Source organism: Oxyura jamaicensis, chromosome 19 (genome assembly GCF_011077185.1).
Source record: "Oxyura jamaicensis isolate SHBP4307 breed ruddy duck chromosome 19, BPBGC_Ojam_1.0, whole genome shotgun sequence".
Lineage (NCBI taxonomy): Eukaryota > Metazoa > Chordata > Aves > Anseriformes > Anatidae > Oxyura > Oxyura jamaicensis.
Genome location: NC_048911.1, coordinates 3752975 through 3770533, shown reverse-complemented (window position 1 = coordinate 3770533; position 17559 = coordinate 3752975). Strand labels below are relative to the sequence as shown.

The 17559-nt window shown below is 56.0% G+C and overlaps 1 protein-coding gene across 2 annotated transcripts; it reads right to left on the bottom strand.

The window, feature by feature from the left end:
• Positions 1 to 6247: 6247 nt before the first annotated feature.
• On the bottom strand, positions 6248 to 16956 carry P2RX1 (purinergic receptor P2X 1). Of its 2 annotated transcripts, none has more exons than XM_035343393.1 (13): positions 16620 to 16956; positions 13980 to 14127; positions 13440 to 13511; positions 13091 to 13160; positions 12583 to 12679; positions 12134 to 12214; positions 10497 to 10638; positions 9935 to 10065; positions 9531 to 9621; positions 8883 to 8948; positions 8251 to 8343; positions 7794 to 7841; positions 6248 to 7038 (listed from the first exon to the last, which is right to left on the bottom strand). In XM_035343393.1, exons 1-12 carry the CDS (start codon positions 16754 to 16756, stop codon positions 7797 to 7799), a joined length of 1173 nt encoding a protein of 390 aa, XP_035199284.1. In that variant the 5' UTR covers positions 16757 to 16956; the 3' UTR covers positions 6248 to 7038; positions 7794 to 7796. The 2 variants fall into 2 exon arrangements, with proteins under 2 accessions (XP_035199284.1, XP_035199283.1); XM_035343392.1 differs by lacking the exon at positions 6248 to 7038 and adding an exon at positions 7050 to 7553 and having other exon boundaries at positions 16620 to 16955.
• Positions 16957 to 17559: the final 603 nt, after the last annotated feature.

Here is a 17559-nt window from a genome sequence, read left to right as displayed (position 1 = left end):
GAGGCGGGGCCGCCGCTCGCCCCGCGCCGCGGGGGGTTTTGAGGCAAAACCGATCAATTTTGTCCTTCCCTCCCCCCCTTTGTTTTTTGGTTGTGTGGTGTACGACCAGAAGCACAGCTGGGGTGCGGTGTGAGAACACCGGGGGGGTTTGAACCAGGGGAAGCCTCACGGGGAGCGCATGGTCCCCATGATCTGGGGGGGTCTTCTTGTTCCAGGCTGAGGGACGGGCTGTGAGGGGGCAGAGTTATATAATTAACTATTTAATTAAAAGGCCTCCGTGTGGATTCCGACTCTGTGTGCTTCTTGGCAGGGCGCACCAGGCACAAACCTACGGACAACAGCGGGGACGGCAGCGGGGCGGCTGCTCCCTGGGCAGGGTGATCACTAGGGTGGCCTGTCACCCCGGCGTGCTGCCACAGGGACGCTGCCCCCCTCCATCCCGCAGTGTCCCTATGGCCAGATGTCCCCTCACCCGGGCTCCAGAGCACTAAGAGCCAGCCCTGACCACGTATGCGTTTTCTGAAGTTTTATGGCAATGGATAGAAACACTGCACATCAGCAGATCCACTCGAGGAGACCCTGCAAGCAGATGCCCTCGTTTTTATGACTCACGTTTTGGCTCTGTTTCCATCCCCTCACAGCTCTCCCGTACCTACTTGGCCCTGAGAGCCCGGATCGAGGGCTTCCCACTGCAGCCCTGCAGCCAGCCACGAGGCGCATTTCTTGCAGGACTGGTGAGGATGCCGAACCTGTGCCCAGTGACTCGTGGCTGGGCTCTGCTGTGACCCCGCTCACAGCCAGTGTCCACACCAGGGGATCTTGGCTTCAGCCTGAGAGCAGGAGTTGGATTAAATCCTCACCCTGACTCAACCTGCACCCCACTGCTGCTCCTTCCTGCTGTGACAAGCGGATGGAAAAGTCCTGCACTTACTTCCAGTGGGTTTCAAATAACCCTCTGCTTTGGAAATGAATTAATTTATTAACACCTGTTTCATATTGCAAAATAACTCAACATGGTAATAATACAGCTTGTGGTTCACTATAAACTTTTTGTTCCCAATTCTGAAAAGACCATGGTCAGGTTGTCTTCACCGTGTTTAGAGAAGTACCAACATGTAATTAAGGCACAAAATCACTAAAACACCAAAGTTCTCTGCAAGTCATGCAAGGACCATGAACTTTTTCCCTTGCTCATTCTGGAGATACATGTCTTTTGGTCAGGCATACCCTATAGCAATTTACTGTATGCATCGAATACTCGCATTTTCTGCAGAAACGTGCTTTGTCACCCTGGTAGATCATATGCATCTGAGCAGCGCTCTACGGATGAATATCTGTATCTGGGGTTAATGCCCTTTCACTTTACTACCTAAAATATTTGTCAGATCTGCCAATATGCAGTCAAAATATTTTGAGCAGAAATGTTTTGATTTTCCCTTGAAACCTCTGAGAGCTTATTTGCCTACTATTAATTTTTAAATTGGCCTGTTGGCAATTTTAATGGATCCCATTGTATGACCACAACTTTCTCTGCCCTCTTATTTATTTCAAAAAAAAAACAAACAATCAAACAAAACCAGGCTGTTTTCTCTTTAACCAGCAAGATAGAAGTTGAGTGTGTGTGGTTGTAAGCTTGATTATTAGAGAATTCTTGCATTCAGCTAAATGATCCCTGTGTTAGAAACCTAGAAAGGATCATCAGGGACAAAACCCAGTGGAGCTGATCCCCCATGAACCAGAAACACTGGGGCAGAGAAGGGCTTTGGGACCTGGTGAACAGCAGTGGGATGTGAACGAGACAAAGGGCGGTAGGGCTGACACATTTTAGGGTGACCAGCAAATACCTGTTCCATTTTGCTAGTTTTTACTATTGGCAATTTGACGGTTAGTACCTTTCAAGGTATTTTATTTATAGTTCTGTGTTTCTGTGGTTTTGTGTCTTTAAATATTATTGGGTCCAGTCTTACACTTCAGGTGCACAATTCCTTCCTACAGCAAAAACAACAAAGAAACAGAAACAAAAATACCAACGATGCATCGAGGGCATGGTTTCTGAAGGAAGGCAGTTGGGACTGTTTCTCCACCCTCGGATAGATCACCAGCATCTGGAAATACATTTTCTTTTCTTTTTCCACATAGAAGGCCATTCTGAAAGAAATTAGGAAACAAGTCTAGGACCTGCTTTCAACAGCAAAGCCTGGCACAGAAGGCTTCCAGCATTTTGCGCTGCCCCCCTAGGCCATGTTTGCTCTTTGTGTAGGGCAGTGGAGCCTGACTGCTTCTGTGGTGGTCTTGAGCAGAAGGTGCTCAAGGACACGTCCGACGGGAGCCGTGCAGGGCAGCACAGACCCGTTGTAGGGGGTGCAGCAGCCTGCAGGGCCTTGCTGAGATGCCAGCTGGGCCCCAGGGTCAGAGTAGGAACGAAGGCATCCTTGGGGCAATTTGGGGTCCAGGTACACGTTCATGGTGCTGTGCCCTTTGAGGACATCAGCAGTTTCAGGATCACATTGAAGAGCGTTATCAGTCCCTCAGCGCCTCAGATCTGCACAAAGAGCAGAGGCAGGGCCCATGGGGCTGGCAGCCTGGGGACAAAGCCTCACCGGCTTCACGCCAGCTCAAACAAAGGCAGGGAGAAACCAATCCAAACCCTGGCACTTTCTTTGCTGTTTGCCATCAATTCTTGTTCCAATTCAGCCAGAAGCACGAAAAATGCCCACGCAGCAATGGCATCCACCTCTCGTAAGGCCTTGCAGGGTCCTGTGTATGCTTCGTTATGCAGCTGGGTTTCATCCCTGGCATCCCGCTCTGATGGGACGAAGCTCCACCAGGCACCTGGCCAGGGCCCTGCTGAGACCTGGGGCCTGAAATCCCCACACAGCGCAGCCCCCGTGCCCCAGGCAAAGACTGATCTCTGCTTTTCTTGAGCAATGAAACTATCAGCCTCCAGCTCTTCTTGTCATAACCACTGCCAAGAAGTGTTTTCAGGGGTTTCAGAGGTCATCTGGGATGCTTCACTTCTGGCTTTGAGATGTCTGTTTGATGAAGACTGTTTGGGAAGTGCTGAGGATCCCCTAAAGACCCGTCTCCTTTAACATCAGCCAGTTTAAATCACCAGGGACGTCTGAAACAGTTTTAGCACCAACATCAGGGGTTGAAACTATTGCCTCTGGCAAAGACTGCCAGCACTTGACCTAATGCAGTAACCTGGTTAACAAACCTCAGTCCCAAGCTGCTATTTCTCCCAGAAAACAAACCCCACGTGCCTCTCTTTCCCTTTCCATGAGACACAAGTGATGGTACTGCAAAGCACCAATGAGCAGTGCAAAAAGAGTCCTAAATAATGTTTATCTGATGCTTACACCAGGATGGCTGTAATAATGTTAAAACAAAACTTTGGTATTTCTGCTTAATAGGGGCTGGGGGTGGATGGTTGGCATTTAGGATTTCCCACGTGTTTTCTGGGTGCAGGGCCTGGGGGGGGGAGGGTTGGTGGTTAACCTCTCCTTGAGCTGCAAACACAAGAGGGAGACTTTACATTTCCCCATGGTGTGCTTAGGTAGAAGAGAAGAGTTGTGCTTTTTTTAAGAACAGCTTGAGCCAAATCTGTCTGTGGTGCTGTAGAAGTGAGCAGGATCCATGCTGGTGCCAGCAGCAGAGCTCTGTTAGCTGCAGCCATCCTGATTCACCACTGCTAAGGAGCTGCTCGGTCGACTTCACCGTTGCTATATTCAGAATCCATTTGGCCACTTTTGACTTTTACGCTTTCTAAAATAAGGCAACAAAGCAATTAGGAATGGATAACAGAAGCAGAGAGCACTTCACCAAAGAAAGCGAAAGAAAATAGCGTGGCGTAATTAGTACAGCGGAGCTGGCAGCGGCGAAAATGAGCTGTAACAACCGTACTGTGGCCGGCAGTAGGGCTGCAGGCTGCCCTGCACGTGTCCAACGCCGTGATGGCAGAGACGGACCTTTCCCCACGCAGCACTGTGTGGCCTGAGAACGTGCGTTGTTGGGACAGAGGGAAACAAAATCATCATTTAGTGCTGGGAGGACAGAAATGATCCTGTCGGTCCTGCGCTTGTGTCAGCCGGAGGATTTATCCAGCTGAAAACATTCTCCTACATCAAGAGGGAAAGGGAATTAGCGTAACCAGAAAGGCAGGCGCTGCTTTTAGGGAAAAACCCAGGAATGTCCTATCTGGAGGGCTGGGTTAAAAATAAACAGGAGCCCGCTCTGCCAGAGAAGGAATGAGCAGGCTTAGAGATAGGAGGGATTGTGGAGGAAGGGGCTGCCTCTTTCTTTAGTGTTAATCATTTTTAATTTACATCGTTATGGTGTCTAGAAGCACCGGGTGGAAATCATGGCCTCATTGTGCTGGGAATTGTGCGCAAACATAATGATTAAATGTTGCCAGCTCTGCAGAGGTTGAAATACCGTCCCTCATCTCTGCAGAATCACTAACGAGCATAATTATTGCAGAGTAAGTTTTTCTGCAATTTCCCTTCCAGAATAGCTGTGCCACTTGATTTATGTCACAGTAACCAAGCCCAAGGGGAGGAAAAGATATATTTGTTGCAGGTCCAACCTGGTAACCTTCACCAGTAATAATAACCGCTCAGAGGCAGAATCTGCTCACCACGTCTTTGTTCACATTCCAAAATTATTTGCTTGTGTCTCAGTTTCCCTTTATGTAACACGGGAGTAGCAGCACTGCACTCCTGGCTCACGGGAGGCAGTGCTTACTTTGCTGAGGGTTACTCTTCTCTTAGGACTTTTCTAATAGGTAAATGATGCTGTAAAAACCCAAACTCAATTAGAGATTACAATCAAACAAACAAGCAAACACCCTCAGTTGTCAGAGCACAAGTAGGAAGCAACACCGCAAGCTGTCGTTGAGGGGTCTTCGTGTGACGACCAAGTCCCGTTGGGTTTCCATGACGCTGTGCTCGCTGCTCAGAGGTCAGAGATCTGCATGAGGCGCTGGGCATGTTTTTACAGCTTCCGATGGCCAAATGGATGCCAAGCACGGGAACTTTTATAAGAGCACAAGCAGGTCAGAACCGAGGGGCAAGGACGGTCCTGCCCCTGCTGGGGTCTGCACTGAAACGCCTCCATGCCCCGAGGTGCCAGCACGCCGCAGGGAGCAGCTTCCTCAGGACAACCTGAAACCTATCCCTAGTTCCATTTTTCAGCACTTAGCACCTGCAGACCTTTACCTATTCCCTACAGTCCTGCATTCAGCAATTTGCCATTGGTTTTACCAAACTGAAAGGCAACAGGAGAAGGGGCTGGGAGCTGCAGTGTTGGAACCGTGCCAGGGAGGGCTCCCAGCCTTTCCTCCATGCTCTCCCCTCCTGAGCACCAGCTCCAGCCCCTCCTGCACAAAGCAGAGCCGTAGCAGTTGCCGTGGGCTTTCCCGACCTTTTCACACTGCACAGGGGACTGGTTTCCAATCACAGCAGACATTTGCTGCATTCCCTCCAGGCAGTGATTGCTCTGCGTGGTCTCCACCTGAAAGCCACAGGCCCTGGGATGGCTGGCTTGAACGAGGAGCTTGTGTTGGTGAAAGAAGTGTAATTGCAGCCTCTCGTCCTGCTGGAGGTGGTTGGTGAGGGAAAGGCAAAGACAAGGATCCCCAAATTGTGTATCTAAAAAGCAAGCGTGGAAAAGAAAATAAACCCTCCCGTGATTTTTAAAGCAGTCTTGGGACCTTCAGGGATCCCAGCTCAGAGGTTTTGAATGGCAACTACAGGGAATCGTTTACAAGTAGCGTTTCTCCTAATTTTCTATTCTGCCTTTTAATACTTCCTTGGAAAAGAACGGAGGCTTTGCATTACAAGCGGCTTGAAAGATAGAGCAGCCAAAACCAATCCCCTGCTCCACCTGCAGCCCTGCCCTGGCTATTTTCAGTTTTGCCTGCAGATTGACCCCGCGAGAGGTGACCCTGAACGCTGTCGCTCTGCTGCCTCTGATCTATGGGAAGCGAGTTCTGCCAGGCGTGGATGCGAGAAGCGGTCTGCCAGTCCCCTCTGCTGGCTGCGGCTGCACCACTGCACCCGCTGCGTGGGGCTGCCACCACCCAGACGGCTCCAAGGCCTCCGGGCTCCAGCCAGCTTTGCCCCCGATGCTCTCTGCACCTCCAGTGCACGCACCTGGCATCGCTCTGACGCGGCAGCAGCACGAGAAAGGGAGAAAAAAAACGAAGCAAAACACCCAACCTTAAAAACAGTCTGAAAAATAGATTTTTTTTTGAAAGCTGAGGCATCCTGCTGAGAGCAAATCACCTCCCTGTGAAGGATGGACAGCTTGATGTTAAGTCTGTTGACCTCATGGCCAAATTTCAGCTGCTTGCGGCCCACGTCCCATAGGAGGCAGAGCACTGCGTGCACCCTGCGTGCTGCTGGCGCCCGCTCCCATCCTGCGACAGGCACAGCATCCCCACGGCCCCTCTGCTGATCCCAAGGCAGCTGCAATCCAGCTTTGAAGTGACCGAGACAAAATTTCAGCTTTTTCAAAGTTTCAAAATTTCAGCGTTTCCAAAAAAGAGGTCAGACCCCCGAAGAGAGAGAGCAGCAAGTCTGAGCTGGTGCACCCCGACAGCCCCAGCCAGAGCCAGCAGTGCAGGGCAGGGGCTGCTCGGGGCCGTTTTGCAGCTGGGGGCAAAGAGCTCAGAGGGGCTGGGGTCCCTCGGGGTGCTTTTGTAGCTGGGGGCAAGGAGCCGAGAGGGGCAGCTCTGCTCGCCCCGCTGGCGTGGGCAGCGGCAGGCAGAGCTGGCGCAGGGCAGCAGCTCCCTGTGGCTCCCTGCCAGCCGGCCTGTCTGAGACGGAAACCCAAGTGACAATGCTGATAACAAGCCGTGCTTGCGGCCTGAGGCCCAGGGGCCCTGCACGGGAGGGCAGAGCCTGGGGGAGCCTGTGCCAGCTCCATTGCAGAGGCTCGGTGCTCCAGCCCGATTTGCAGGGCTCTTCTGCGTGCACAGACTCCCCAGCGCTGAAAACCACCGCGTACCCCACGTCCGGCCCAGGGCAAACATGGGCACTGCAAAAGGATGTAGTAGAAAAACTAAAGGTTTATTTTTCTAATAAAATACATTCTCACAAAATAACCCTTTCTTTCCCATGCTGGGGGACTGGGCATGGTTCTTGCCAGCTCTCCCTCCACTCCCCTCTCCTCAATCCAGAGCCACTCAGGGGCACTGCTGGGGAAGGGAAGGCAGCGATGCTCCCCTGCAGGGGCTTGGGGTGCAGGACACCCCAGCACGGTCACGGCACCCCAGGCAGGGCTGGTGAAGGTCCTGTGGGTGCCATAGCAAGTGCAGAGCCCCTGTGCCCCGTGCAGGTGTCACCCACCCCAGCATCACAGCAAGCCTTGCCAGATTCAGGGCACTGGGCCGGCCAGATCCTGCCCTGGATGCAGGGTGCTGCGTTCACGTGAGCTGGCGTTGGATGCTGCTCCTGCTGGCCTTGGGGCTGGGGCTGGGGATGACAACTGTGTTTTGGGAGAGGAAGAGAAGGAGGAGGAAGAAGGTGCAGGTTTGTCGGTCAGCGTGGATGCTGGAGAGAGAGAGGCATGGTGGCTTTGGGTGTCCTGCCTCCAGCTTACCTCCTGGAGAGATGCTGCTGCCTAAAACCCAGTGTCCACCCCTCATCCCCCCCTGCCTACCCCAGGAAGCATAGATGCCACATCAGCCACTACAGCCCACTGCTGTTTCCTACCCTGTGCCCTTCCAGGGCCTTAGGAACCCCCTGAGACCCATAACCATACACCAGCTGGGCTGGGGAAACCCCGCTCACCTCTCACTGCGTGTTGTCCAGCTCCTTCCCTTTCTTATGCGACTTTGACTGGGGGTTAAAAAGAGAAAACGGTAATTCTTTTACAGACCTGCCCCCTTCTAACACCAGGGGAACAAGCAGCCGCTCCTAACCCCCAGCACGCGAGCTTATTCTCAGGTGAATTTGAGGGGACCTGGTTTCATATCCTATGAAAGGACAGGAAACATCCCGTGGTCACAGGGATGGTCTCAGTGAGCAGTGGGAAGAAACAGCGGGTCACGCAGGAAGTAATTTTGGAGGGGAGACTCACGGCTCCCAGCCTCGGGGAGCCCCAGGGGCTCAGGGCTCCCAGCAGCTCGGGAAAGTGCCTGGACACTCCTTGACATTAATGTGGTCCCTGGCACGGCATCGTCACCATGCACGCACCCACGCTCGCCCACCAAGAGCCTCCAGCCTGGAGGGATGTGCTGGTACTCACAGGCTCCTGTTCCGCGTACTTGAATTTCTTCTGCTTGTAGTAGTCCCGTCCTTGGAGGAAATGCAGCAGGAGCAGGTCGCAGAGCACAGAGGCCTTGAATCAGAGCACAGGCAGGGTTGGGGCTGCCCTCCCAGCTTGCCTGTGCCCTCTTGTGCTCCCAGTTTGTCCCACAAACTGGGGTCACTTCTACTTCAGCCCACTGTGTGGAGCTGCTGAAGAGCATGAACCCTCCACAAATCCGTTTAGGGCACAAGAAAAGTTTGCTGCGACCGACACTGGGCAATTTCAACAGAAATTAAATCCCCTTTGGGTACATGCAGCACACGCACCCCCTGGGTCGTGATGAAGTCTTTAATGATCATAACGAAACAGGATCTCGGGGCTGTGCCTTGCATGAAATGCTGCTCACCACCTCCCAAAGCCCCTTAGCAATGCATCTAACATGCGGCTGTCAGGAAGGCTGCCAGCCCACCTTCCTCTCGCGCAGCAGGACGTTGGCTCCGTCCAGCCCACGGCCATGGGTCCCTGCTCCCCACGTTAACGGGGCACTTGGGCAACTCCTTCGTGCTCCTACTCATCTCCAGGGTACTGATCAGAGACACGAAACAGGGGCTGGAACCACTCAGACTTACCACTCCAAAAATACCAATTCCAGAGCCGATTGTGGTCATGGTGGGGATGATGTCAAATTTGCCTGCCTGCATAAAGTCAGAGGGAAGTGGTGAGATGCTGCAACGAGCTCACGGCAGGAGAAGGCTGCGATAGTCACAGGTAGGGCTCAGCTTAGGAGCCTTGCAGCAGCTCCAGCCATGAAATTCCCCACAACCCAGAGAAACAGGAGCTGGTTAAGAGCTGGTTTTATGTTCATTCGTCGAACAGAAAAATATGGTTATTTTGGGTCTAGGCTGACACAAATTGAAATTATTTTGCTTCCCATATTTATAAATAAAAAAAAGAATGCATACCCTTTAAATATTGCCAGTGGGAGTACCACAAGGAAAGCCTTCTTTCCCAGTGGGAAGAAAGAGAGGGGAAAATAAAATAATAATAAAAAGATAAACACAAGTGTTCTGGAAATGTCAGTGAAAGGTTTCAACTTTCCACAGTCCTCCCAAACCCCCGAAGTGGGTTTGTTCTGGGACAAAACCACAGTTTGAACTGGAGCTAAGAGATGTGGCCCATACAACGGGTTCCCCCCCGTGTCTCCCGGGAATCACTGGCCCCATGGGACCCAGCGCTGCAATACGGTGCTGCTGACAGCCATGCCCAGCTGCCCTTACCTTGCCGTTCACCAGGATGTCAAACCGGATCCCGAACACCTTGTACAGGGTCCTCTTGTCCGTGCCGTCTTCTTTGTAGTATTTGGCGTACCTGTCCCATGCGATAGGGAGCATTAACGGCTTGCTAATGGGTGTCTGCCACCCCCTGCCACCCCACAGCACTGGGACCTTGGGGGGATGTGGAGCAGGATGGGGTCTGAGGATGCTCCTGACCCTCTCCTACCCCCCTGAGGGACTGGGTTATCTCTTCCTATCCCATTCCATCAAGCACTGTTGTCTGGCATTGCAAAGTCAGCACCTATGTTGGAGGGCAGTCCTGGATTTTGTGCCACCCTCTGAGTGCTGTGGCATCCCCCAAGCCCCCACCTTCAGACTCTGCCTGGGGAGGCAGGGGGTGCCCTCACCTGAAGTTGAAGCCCGGCGAGACGTTACTGTCATCATTGTAGAGGCCGTGGAACTGGTAAACGGGCTTGCAGTGCCGGACGGGCCAGTCGAGGTCGCAGTTCCAGTCGATGGTGATGCCCACCACTCCGCCCTGCAGCAGGGACAGCAGCACTGGGTGACACGGAGACACCCTGTCCCTCCTTGTAGGTGCCCCCCCGGGTGCTGCAGGGTGCCCCGGCTCCCCAGTATGCTGCATGCCCTATGCTGAGACGCTTGTTTTGGCCTTAAATGCTGGATGTACGACTAAGTTCAGGCCCTCTTGTTCCTGGGCATCATGCTAGGCCCAGGGCATGGTCCTGAGCAGTGATGGTCTTTGTGGTCCTCCCTTGCCCGATTTTGCCCATGAGTTCTGCCTGCCTCATGGATTAACCCTCCATATCAACCATCAGAAATGGCCATGTCCGAGGAGATTCATTAAGAGATTTAATTCTGCTGCTGCCATGCAAGCCCTTGGGAAAGGGCAGCTTGGCCAGCCCTGTGCCCCCCTCCCCATCCCAAGGCACGTTGCCGAACATCCAGTACCTTAACAGCCAGGATGGTGAAATTCTGTCCCGATTCCTTCACCACGTAGCCCAGGTCGAACACGGGGCACAGGGAGTCGGTGACTTTGTGGTACGTGCATTTCTTCAGGTACTGCTTGGTAACGCTCTCCACCAAGTTGCGCCTGTGAATGAAAGGAGAGCAAGAAAGGCCCTGAAGAGCCGAACAGTTTGGGTGGGAAAGGAGCTCTGTATGGCCCCAGTCCAATGCCTTGCCCAAAGCCGGGACACCTCAGAGCTGGGCCAGGCTGCACAAGGCCTCATCCTCCAACCCCACGCGGAGCACGGGCCCTCTCCTCCAGCCCTGCCTGGCTTCCCCCGCCCCACCAGGGCCCTGTTCCTCCTGCACCTCCCCCTGTGGAGGAGGCCTCTCTGCTGTTTGCTCTCTCACAAGTGGTCTCTACATCAGCTTTGGCTTCCCTGCTCTGCCTGCAGCCCCAGCCCATGTTTCGGCACACACCCACCACCCTCACTTCTTTTTGCAGCCCCTCTTTTGTCCCCCAGGCCTGCCAGCCCTCCCACGGCCTCCACCACCCCTCCCAGCTGCATCTCCTCAGCCCAGCTCCTCCACGAGCAATGCTCCCAGCACACTCAGTTTCCATCCGGGACAAGTCACAGACAGCGCATCCCACAGCACCCACACACAGCCATTTTTTTGCCATCTCCCCCAGAAAGGGTGAAAAGGGAAGGATGACGTCCTGCCTGCCACCCGGCTCTGCCCTTTCTCCAAAAATAGCCTTTCCCTGAAGCCTCCCTGCCCCAGATGGTTTTGCAAGCCCCGTGCCCTGGTGAGTCCCATCCCACCCCTTCTGCTCAGCAGTTCATTAGCAGCAGCGATCAAAGGCAGGAAATCCCCCCTGAACCCGCCTGGCTCCGGCCACCCTCTCCTCCCAGGCCCTGCTGTCCCCTGCCATGTCCCCCCTGCAGCCCCCGCCACCACCTCACCCCGCTGCCGGTGAGGGTCCCACCACCCCTTGGGGGGCAGCCCCACACGTGCCACACTGCCGGGTTGTTTATCCTCGGCTGCAGAGTGGGGATGTGACCAGCTTAGCGAGGAATCCACCATGCTCAGCACAAATAGCTTCTCCTAATTTGCCCCAAATCAGCTATGGGACCGGCGGTGTCATAAATCCTCTTAGATGCTCGCCAGCATCCAGTGCTGCCCTGAGGGGCCGGCCCCGTGTCCTGCTGCAGGACCTGGTAGCAATGGTGAGGGTACGGGGGCTGCTGCTTGTTTTGGGGGGCAGCAGGCTCCTCCTGGCTGCTCACATCCCACGGTCATATTTAATATTTTACTGCTTTTGTAGGGGGGTAAAAATAGGGCGAAGAATAATGAGGAATCAAAGAAACTGCATTTTCATGCAGGCAGTTTGAAGATAACTCAAGGGACGCTCATTCCGGCAGCCCCTGCAGCTGCAGCCAGCAGCTATCCTGGTAGAGGTTTGGAGGGAGATGGCTCTGTTCCTATCAGCTCAGCTGGTGGTGGAGGGGGCAGCAGCTGGGCCAGTGCTGGGCTCGCTGGTGAGGGATGACACCTCCACAACACGCACCCAGCTGTGCCCCCGATTTGCCCTCAGGGCCATGGCCAAGCTGAAGTCCTCCCCCCAGCGCTCCCCGTACCTGGACACCTTGAACCTGGGGAAGGTGATGCTGTTCTTGATGAACAAGGTGAACTTCTCTGCTTCTGACAGGAGGGCAGGGCTGAAAAACAAGTGTTGGCACGTGTCCATGGCAAGGAGGAAAGGACTTGGCATACGCCAAGAGGTGCTTCACAGCGGTCCATGGAGGCTGGAGGTGGAGAACAGCTCATGGGCAGAGAACGACTTTGCTCTGAGGGCGGCTGGGCCACGCGTGGAGAACCCAGCAAAGAAGGGGAGAGCCACCAGGAGCACACCAGACCGGGAGGGACACAGCCCCCTGGGGACACCAGGCAGCATCTACAGCCACGGGGTCTGCACCAACCCGGGCTGCCCTGGCAGCAACCCGCAGAGTCTGGGCTTGCTCTGCCCTACACCGAGTGCTTCTGGTCCCAGCCAGGCGCAAAATGGGGCAACAGCATCTCTGCTTACTTGGGAACGTGGTAGTCAACTTCGACAGGGCACCAGCCAAAGATCTCGCAGGTCTTCACCGAGCTGTTGAAATTCACACACCTGCCCGTCATGAGCCCTGCGGGGCAGAGAGAGCTGCTCGTGTCCCTGGGCACTGGGAAACCCCAGCTCAACACTGGGATTTGGGAGACCTGGGTGGGGTTCCAGCCCTGCCTCGGCCATCCGAAGCACAAAACAGTGCTTTGGTTCCCATCATTAAAAGGGTAGGTAATTGTGGTCAAACAGCTGTTAGAAAGCTGTAAGTCTGGGGGAAATGTTTAATTTCCTTGATTAACCTTTTGTCAGAAAGGTTTTTTGCAGCTCAGACAACATTTGGACGAGGAGGGCAGGGCCAGCCCAGGCAGGATGCTTTCCTGGGACACCAGAGCCTCCCGCAGCGGGTGGCCCGGGGCAGGTTCCCACGCAGCTCCCACCAGCTGCGTGGCCCCACGGGGGCTCGCCGTGCTCACCGGGAGCAGCGGTGCCGTACCTTGTCCCTGGCGGCTGTACGTCCCCTTGCTGCAGTCGCTGTCCCTCGTGCAGAGCCCGGCATCCGGCAGCTGTTTGGGGAAAGCCGCTCAGCGCTGTGTCCCACCATCACCCCCAGGGCTTCCATCTGTCCGTCCCCCCATGGGGCAACAGCCTCCTCCATACACCGCTTCCCAGCCACAGGCATCCGAATTAAGCAGGGAAAAGGGTGAGGGGGTTCTTTTTTAAGCTTTAAGGTTCATGTTTTTACTAAACTTCTCGCGCTCAGGAGAATTACTCCGCTGGCATCACCACCTCAACCCCCCCGAGTTACAGACGCGGTGACCGCTGAAGGGAATCAGGGCATTTACCTCCGGGCAGGTTGCTTGTTTCTGTCCAGGGGTGATAATGAAGTTGGTCATCACCACAAAAGAGTTGTCCCCCTGTGGAGACACAGCCAAGGAGCTGACAGCCAGCACGACTTTTTTGGGGAGCGGAGGAACCCCCTTCCCCATGGGACACCGAAACCACCCGGAGCATGGCCCGGTGGATGGCTCCTTTCTACCCTGAATTTGTGTCCTTAGGTCCCACCTTGGGAAGCTGGTGGTGGCCTTGGGGAGTCGTGGTGTCATCAGTCCCCCCTTGCTGCCCACATCTGGAGGCACAGGAGGAGCCTTCAGCCTTGTGGGGGCAGCATCAAACGTGCCCCATCAACTGTGGTGGGTCCCGAGCGTCAAGTGCTCCCCGGGGACGACATGGGGAAAGGTTTGTGGCAGGAGCCACCTGCTCTCCACCAGGGAGAAGTTGTGCTGTGGGTGACCCCGCAGAAAGCTGGCACCGAGGACCCCACCGGGACCTGCTCCACGGGGTGGGGGTGAGAGCAGCCCCCCCAGCCCCTCCTGCCTCCTTACCTGCGGTGGGAAAACGTAATCTACCACGTCCCAGATGTGCGGGCCCAAGACACTCTCGTTGGTCAGCGTCAGGCCTTTGAGCTTCACCGACACGGAGCTGATGATGCTGTCCTGCGACTGGTAGCCCTTCTCGTAGAGGAAAACCCACCTGGGGGAGGAAGGCGGGGGTGAGCGCAGCAGGGATGGGACAGGACGGGGTGAGATGGGGCAGATGCAGCGAGCACTTCCCTGTGCCCCAGGGCATCTTCAATTACTTCCCAAATTTCGTCTTGCTAGAGGGCCCGGGGACGTGTTGCTGAGCTCTCCCACCCCATGCTCACAGCACATGGGAGCTGCAGGACCCGACTGACCATTTTTTGGGGGGGTTTGGGATGCGTTTTGTGGCTGAGGGCAGGCAAAGGCAGGTAGAGCTGGGTCTGGAGGGCATTTAGGGTTGATGCCTTGCTGGACTCAGCAACCCACCTGGTCCATCCCAACACGCTGCACTAATATTCTCTACAAATTGCTGCCTTTGGGGCTGGGACATGGGTGAGACCAGGGCCCATCCAGGGCCACCAGTTCCCCTTCCAGCCCAGGGAGACGCAGTGCCAGGGGCTGTGGCAGTGTCCCTCGTGCCACTGCCTCCCCACACGCCCGCGTCGCCCAGCTCGCTGGGGCCAGCTCCTGGCATTTTTTAACCCAGGGCATAAACAAGCTGCCGCTGGATGAAGTCTGACTCAGGGAGCCTATAAACACGGGCGAGCGACCATGTCGGGTAGCGCTCCCGGCACTAAAAAAGGAGCGGTCTGGTTTTTGTCCCCGCCTGGAGCTCTGCCCTGCAGTGGCTGGACCTTTTGGGGACGGTGCTTTGGGGTCTGCGGCCCCACGGGTGTCCTGAGCCAAGGGAATAGCACCTGGGGCCAGAGCAGAAATTGGGGCACTGCCGAAGGACTTTCCTTTTTCAGCTTAAACCTGTACTGGGTTGTACTGGGAGGGCAGGATGCGGCCCCATCCCAGCTGCTGAGCCCCAGCATCAGGGCAGTATCTCCCCGTGCTGCCAGCACTGCCTGAAGCCCTGCCGAGGGGACAGAAATCCCCCGGCGGTGTCACCCAACCTCCTGCCTCATCCTGCCATGGTCGCAGCCTCCTCGCATGCAAACATTTCCGGAAGGGAAAGCCACGAGGCGCTGCCCGCCCGGCTGGCAGTGATAGCGCCTTATCACAGCGCTGTCTGCAGCGAGGGGCCCGTCCTTCCTCCGCGCTCATGTCCCCGCTGCCACCACACAGTCACGCATCCTGTGTCTGCTGCCAGGGTCACGGAGCTGAGATAACTGCATATAAATCAGTATCTGCCTGCCGAGCTTGCTTTCGAAGAAGAGCTATGAGTGTTACGGCTCGGTGCAGGCAGCGAGGGTATGGCAGTGGCTGGGGGCCAGGACATCCCGACCCCACCAAGGCAGCAAAAGCATCAGAATTACTGCAACTCCTCCTCCTCTGCCCCTGCTCATCACCCCTCCAGGTTTTTCTGCTGATCTCTCCTTGCTGCCCAGCTCGTTTTAGCTGGGTTACTTAAGCCATGGTTCCTTCGGAAATCCTGCTGCAAGCAACCGCCCCTGCCTGTTCCCCCATCGCAGGAGCCAGCGGTTTGGGCTGAGAGCTCCCTGGCGAGCTGGGCAGGAGTGATGCGGGGTCCCACCTGCCGTGGTGAAGGCCCTGGGATGCTTTTCCCCCCTCCTAGGGGAGCTGGGGTGAAGCTGGGATTGCCCCCACAGCTCCCAGGAGCTTGCTTTGAGACCCAGGTGCGACCACCTCTGCTGTGCTATGCCAGCTGCCCAAATACCCATTTTTTCCCCCAATTTTTGCTCTGTTCTACCCACAGCCCTGGGGCACCCCTTCTCTGTGTAAGTCTCCTACCATGGGTCCTTTCTTGCTGCCAGGTGCAGGTGCTGCTCTCCAGCCCACTGAGGCACAGCGATGATTTCTGCATCATTCCCAGCCCCATAACGCGGCACCCCGTGCCCCACCACCTCTCACCACTGCAGCCCCAGTGCCTTCTCCTGCTGTGGGAAGGATCCCAAAGGCTGAAGCCGGCTCTGAGCAGTCCTGTGAGCCCTGGGACACCTGAGGACACATGTCCTTGTGCAGCTCCAGCCCGCCTGCCCAGCTCGCTGCCCTTTTTTTGAGCGGCTCTCGGGGCTGCCTCGTACAAGCAAAGCAAAACAGGGCTTTGGAGCGCGGCCGCGTCCCGGCCCCACGGCAGCCAGGGAGGGGACAGGGAAATTTATGGCCCTGTCTGCAACCGCCTGGGTCTCACAAATCACCGCGCTGGCCCCAGCTGCCTCTTATTTCATATAAAGAAAAATAAAAATAACAACAGATTCTCAGGCTGCTGGCCAGCAGCTGGAGCAGCAGCTGGAGGCAGCTCAGCAAGCTCTTGGGGCTGGGCAGGGCTCGTGCCTCCGAGCAGCCGGGATGGGGAGGACACAGGTCTCAGCCCCATGGCGGGACACAGGATGGGTGCCAACGGGCAGGGGGATGCGATACCATCGGCAAAACCCCCTCGTGTTGAGATACAGGGGAGACAGGAGCTCCTTCCTCCCGGTTCCTTTCTAATGCGACGGCAAAGCGCTAATTTGGAAAGTGTGCCCCGGCGAGCCTTACCCGATGATGTACGCCAGGACGATGAGCTGGATCAGCCGGAAGGTCAGTCCCACCTTCTTGTTCCTCACCAGCACCATCCGAGGGGTGTCGTACTCGAAGAGGAAGGAGGACACCTTCTCCATGCATTTCTGCCCCATGGCTGCGCCGGGGCTGTGCCGCCGCCGGCCCCGCTGCTCGCCGCGGCGCGGGTTGGGCTGTGCCCGCCGTCGCTCCTCTGTTTGCAGAGAGATAAAATAAATAAATACAAATAATAATAAAAATGCTATTGGAGCTGCTCCGTGCTCGGCCGGGCTGTCGCGCTTCCTCCTCTGCGTGGGGACGGGGTTTCCTGTTCCTATAAGCGCTGGGCTGGGTGCAGCGGTGCCCTACATGGAGCGGGGGTGGGACGGGTGCGGGAGGGCGCAGGGGCCCTCCCTGGGGACAGGGAGGGAGCGGGGAGCAGAGGGGGTCTGGGCAGGGACAGGGGGGTCCAGGGGAGGATTTTAGGCAGTGAGGTCAGGGCATCACCTTTCTGCCCCCTTGATTTTTGGGGTTGTGCATCACCAATCCTTGTCCCTAACCCATGCCCTGCTCCATCCCCCCCCAGAGGCCACCCCGGTCCCCCAGGTGGGGGCACTGAACCCCAGCACTGGGGACACAAGCCTGTGGGGCAGCCAGACCCCTGGCTTGGCCCCCTCCCACAACAAGATCGCCCTGCTGGGGCTTGGCCGCTTCCCAGCGCTCGCCCTGGGGCTGATCTGGGCACGTTTCGAAGCATTTTCAGCATTTCCAGCATTTCCTGAAAGGCCCCTGGGAGCGGGGCTGGCGGGCACACCCCACCGCGAGGGATGGATGCTGCAGCACGCGGTACGTGGCCCGCACGGAACGGGGCTGGAGCTGAACGTGCTGGGCTGAAATTCGGGGCCTGACATCGCTGCAGTGGGGTTTGGGCTCAGCTTTG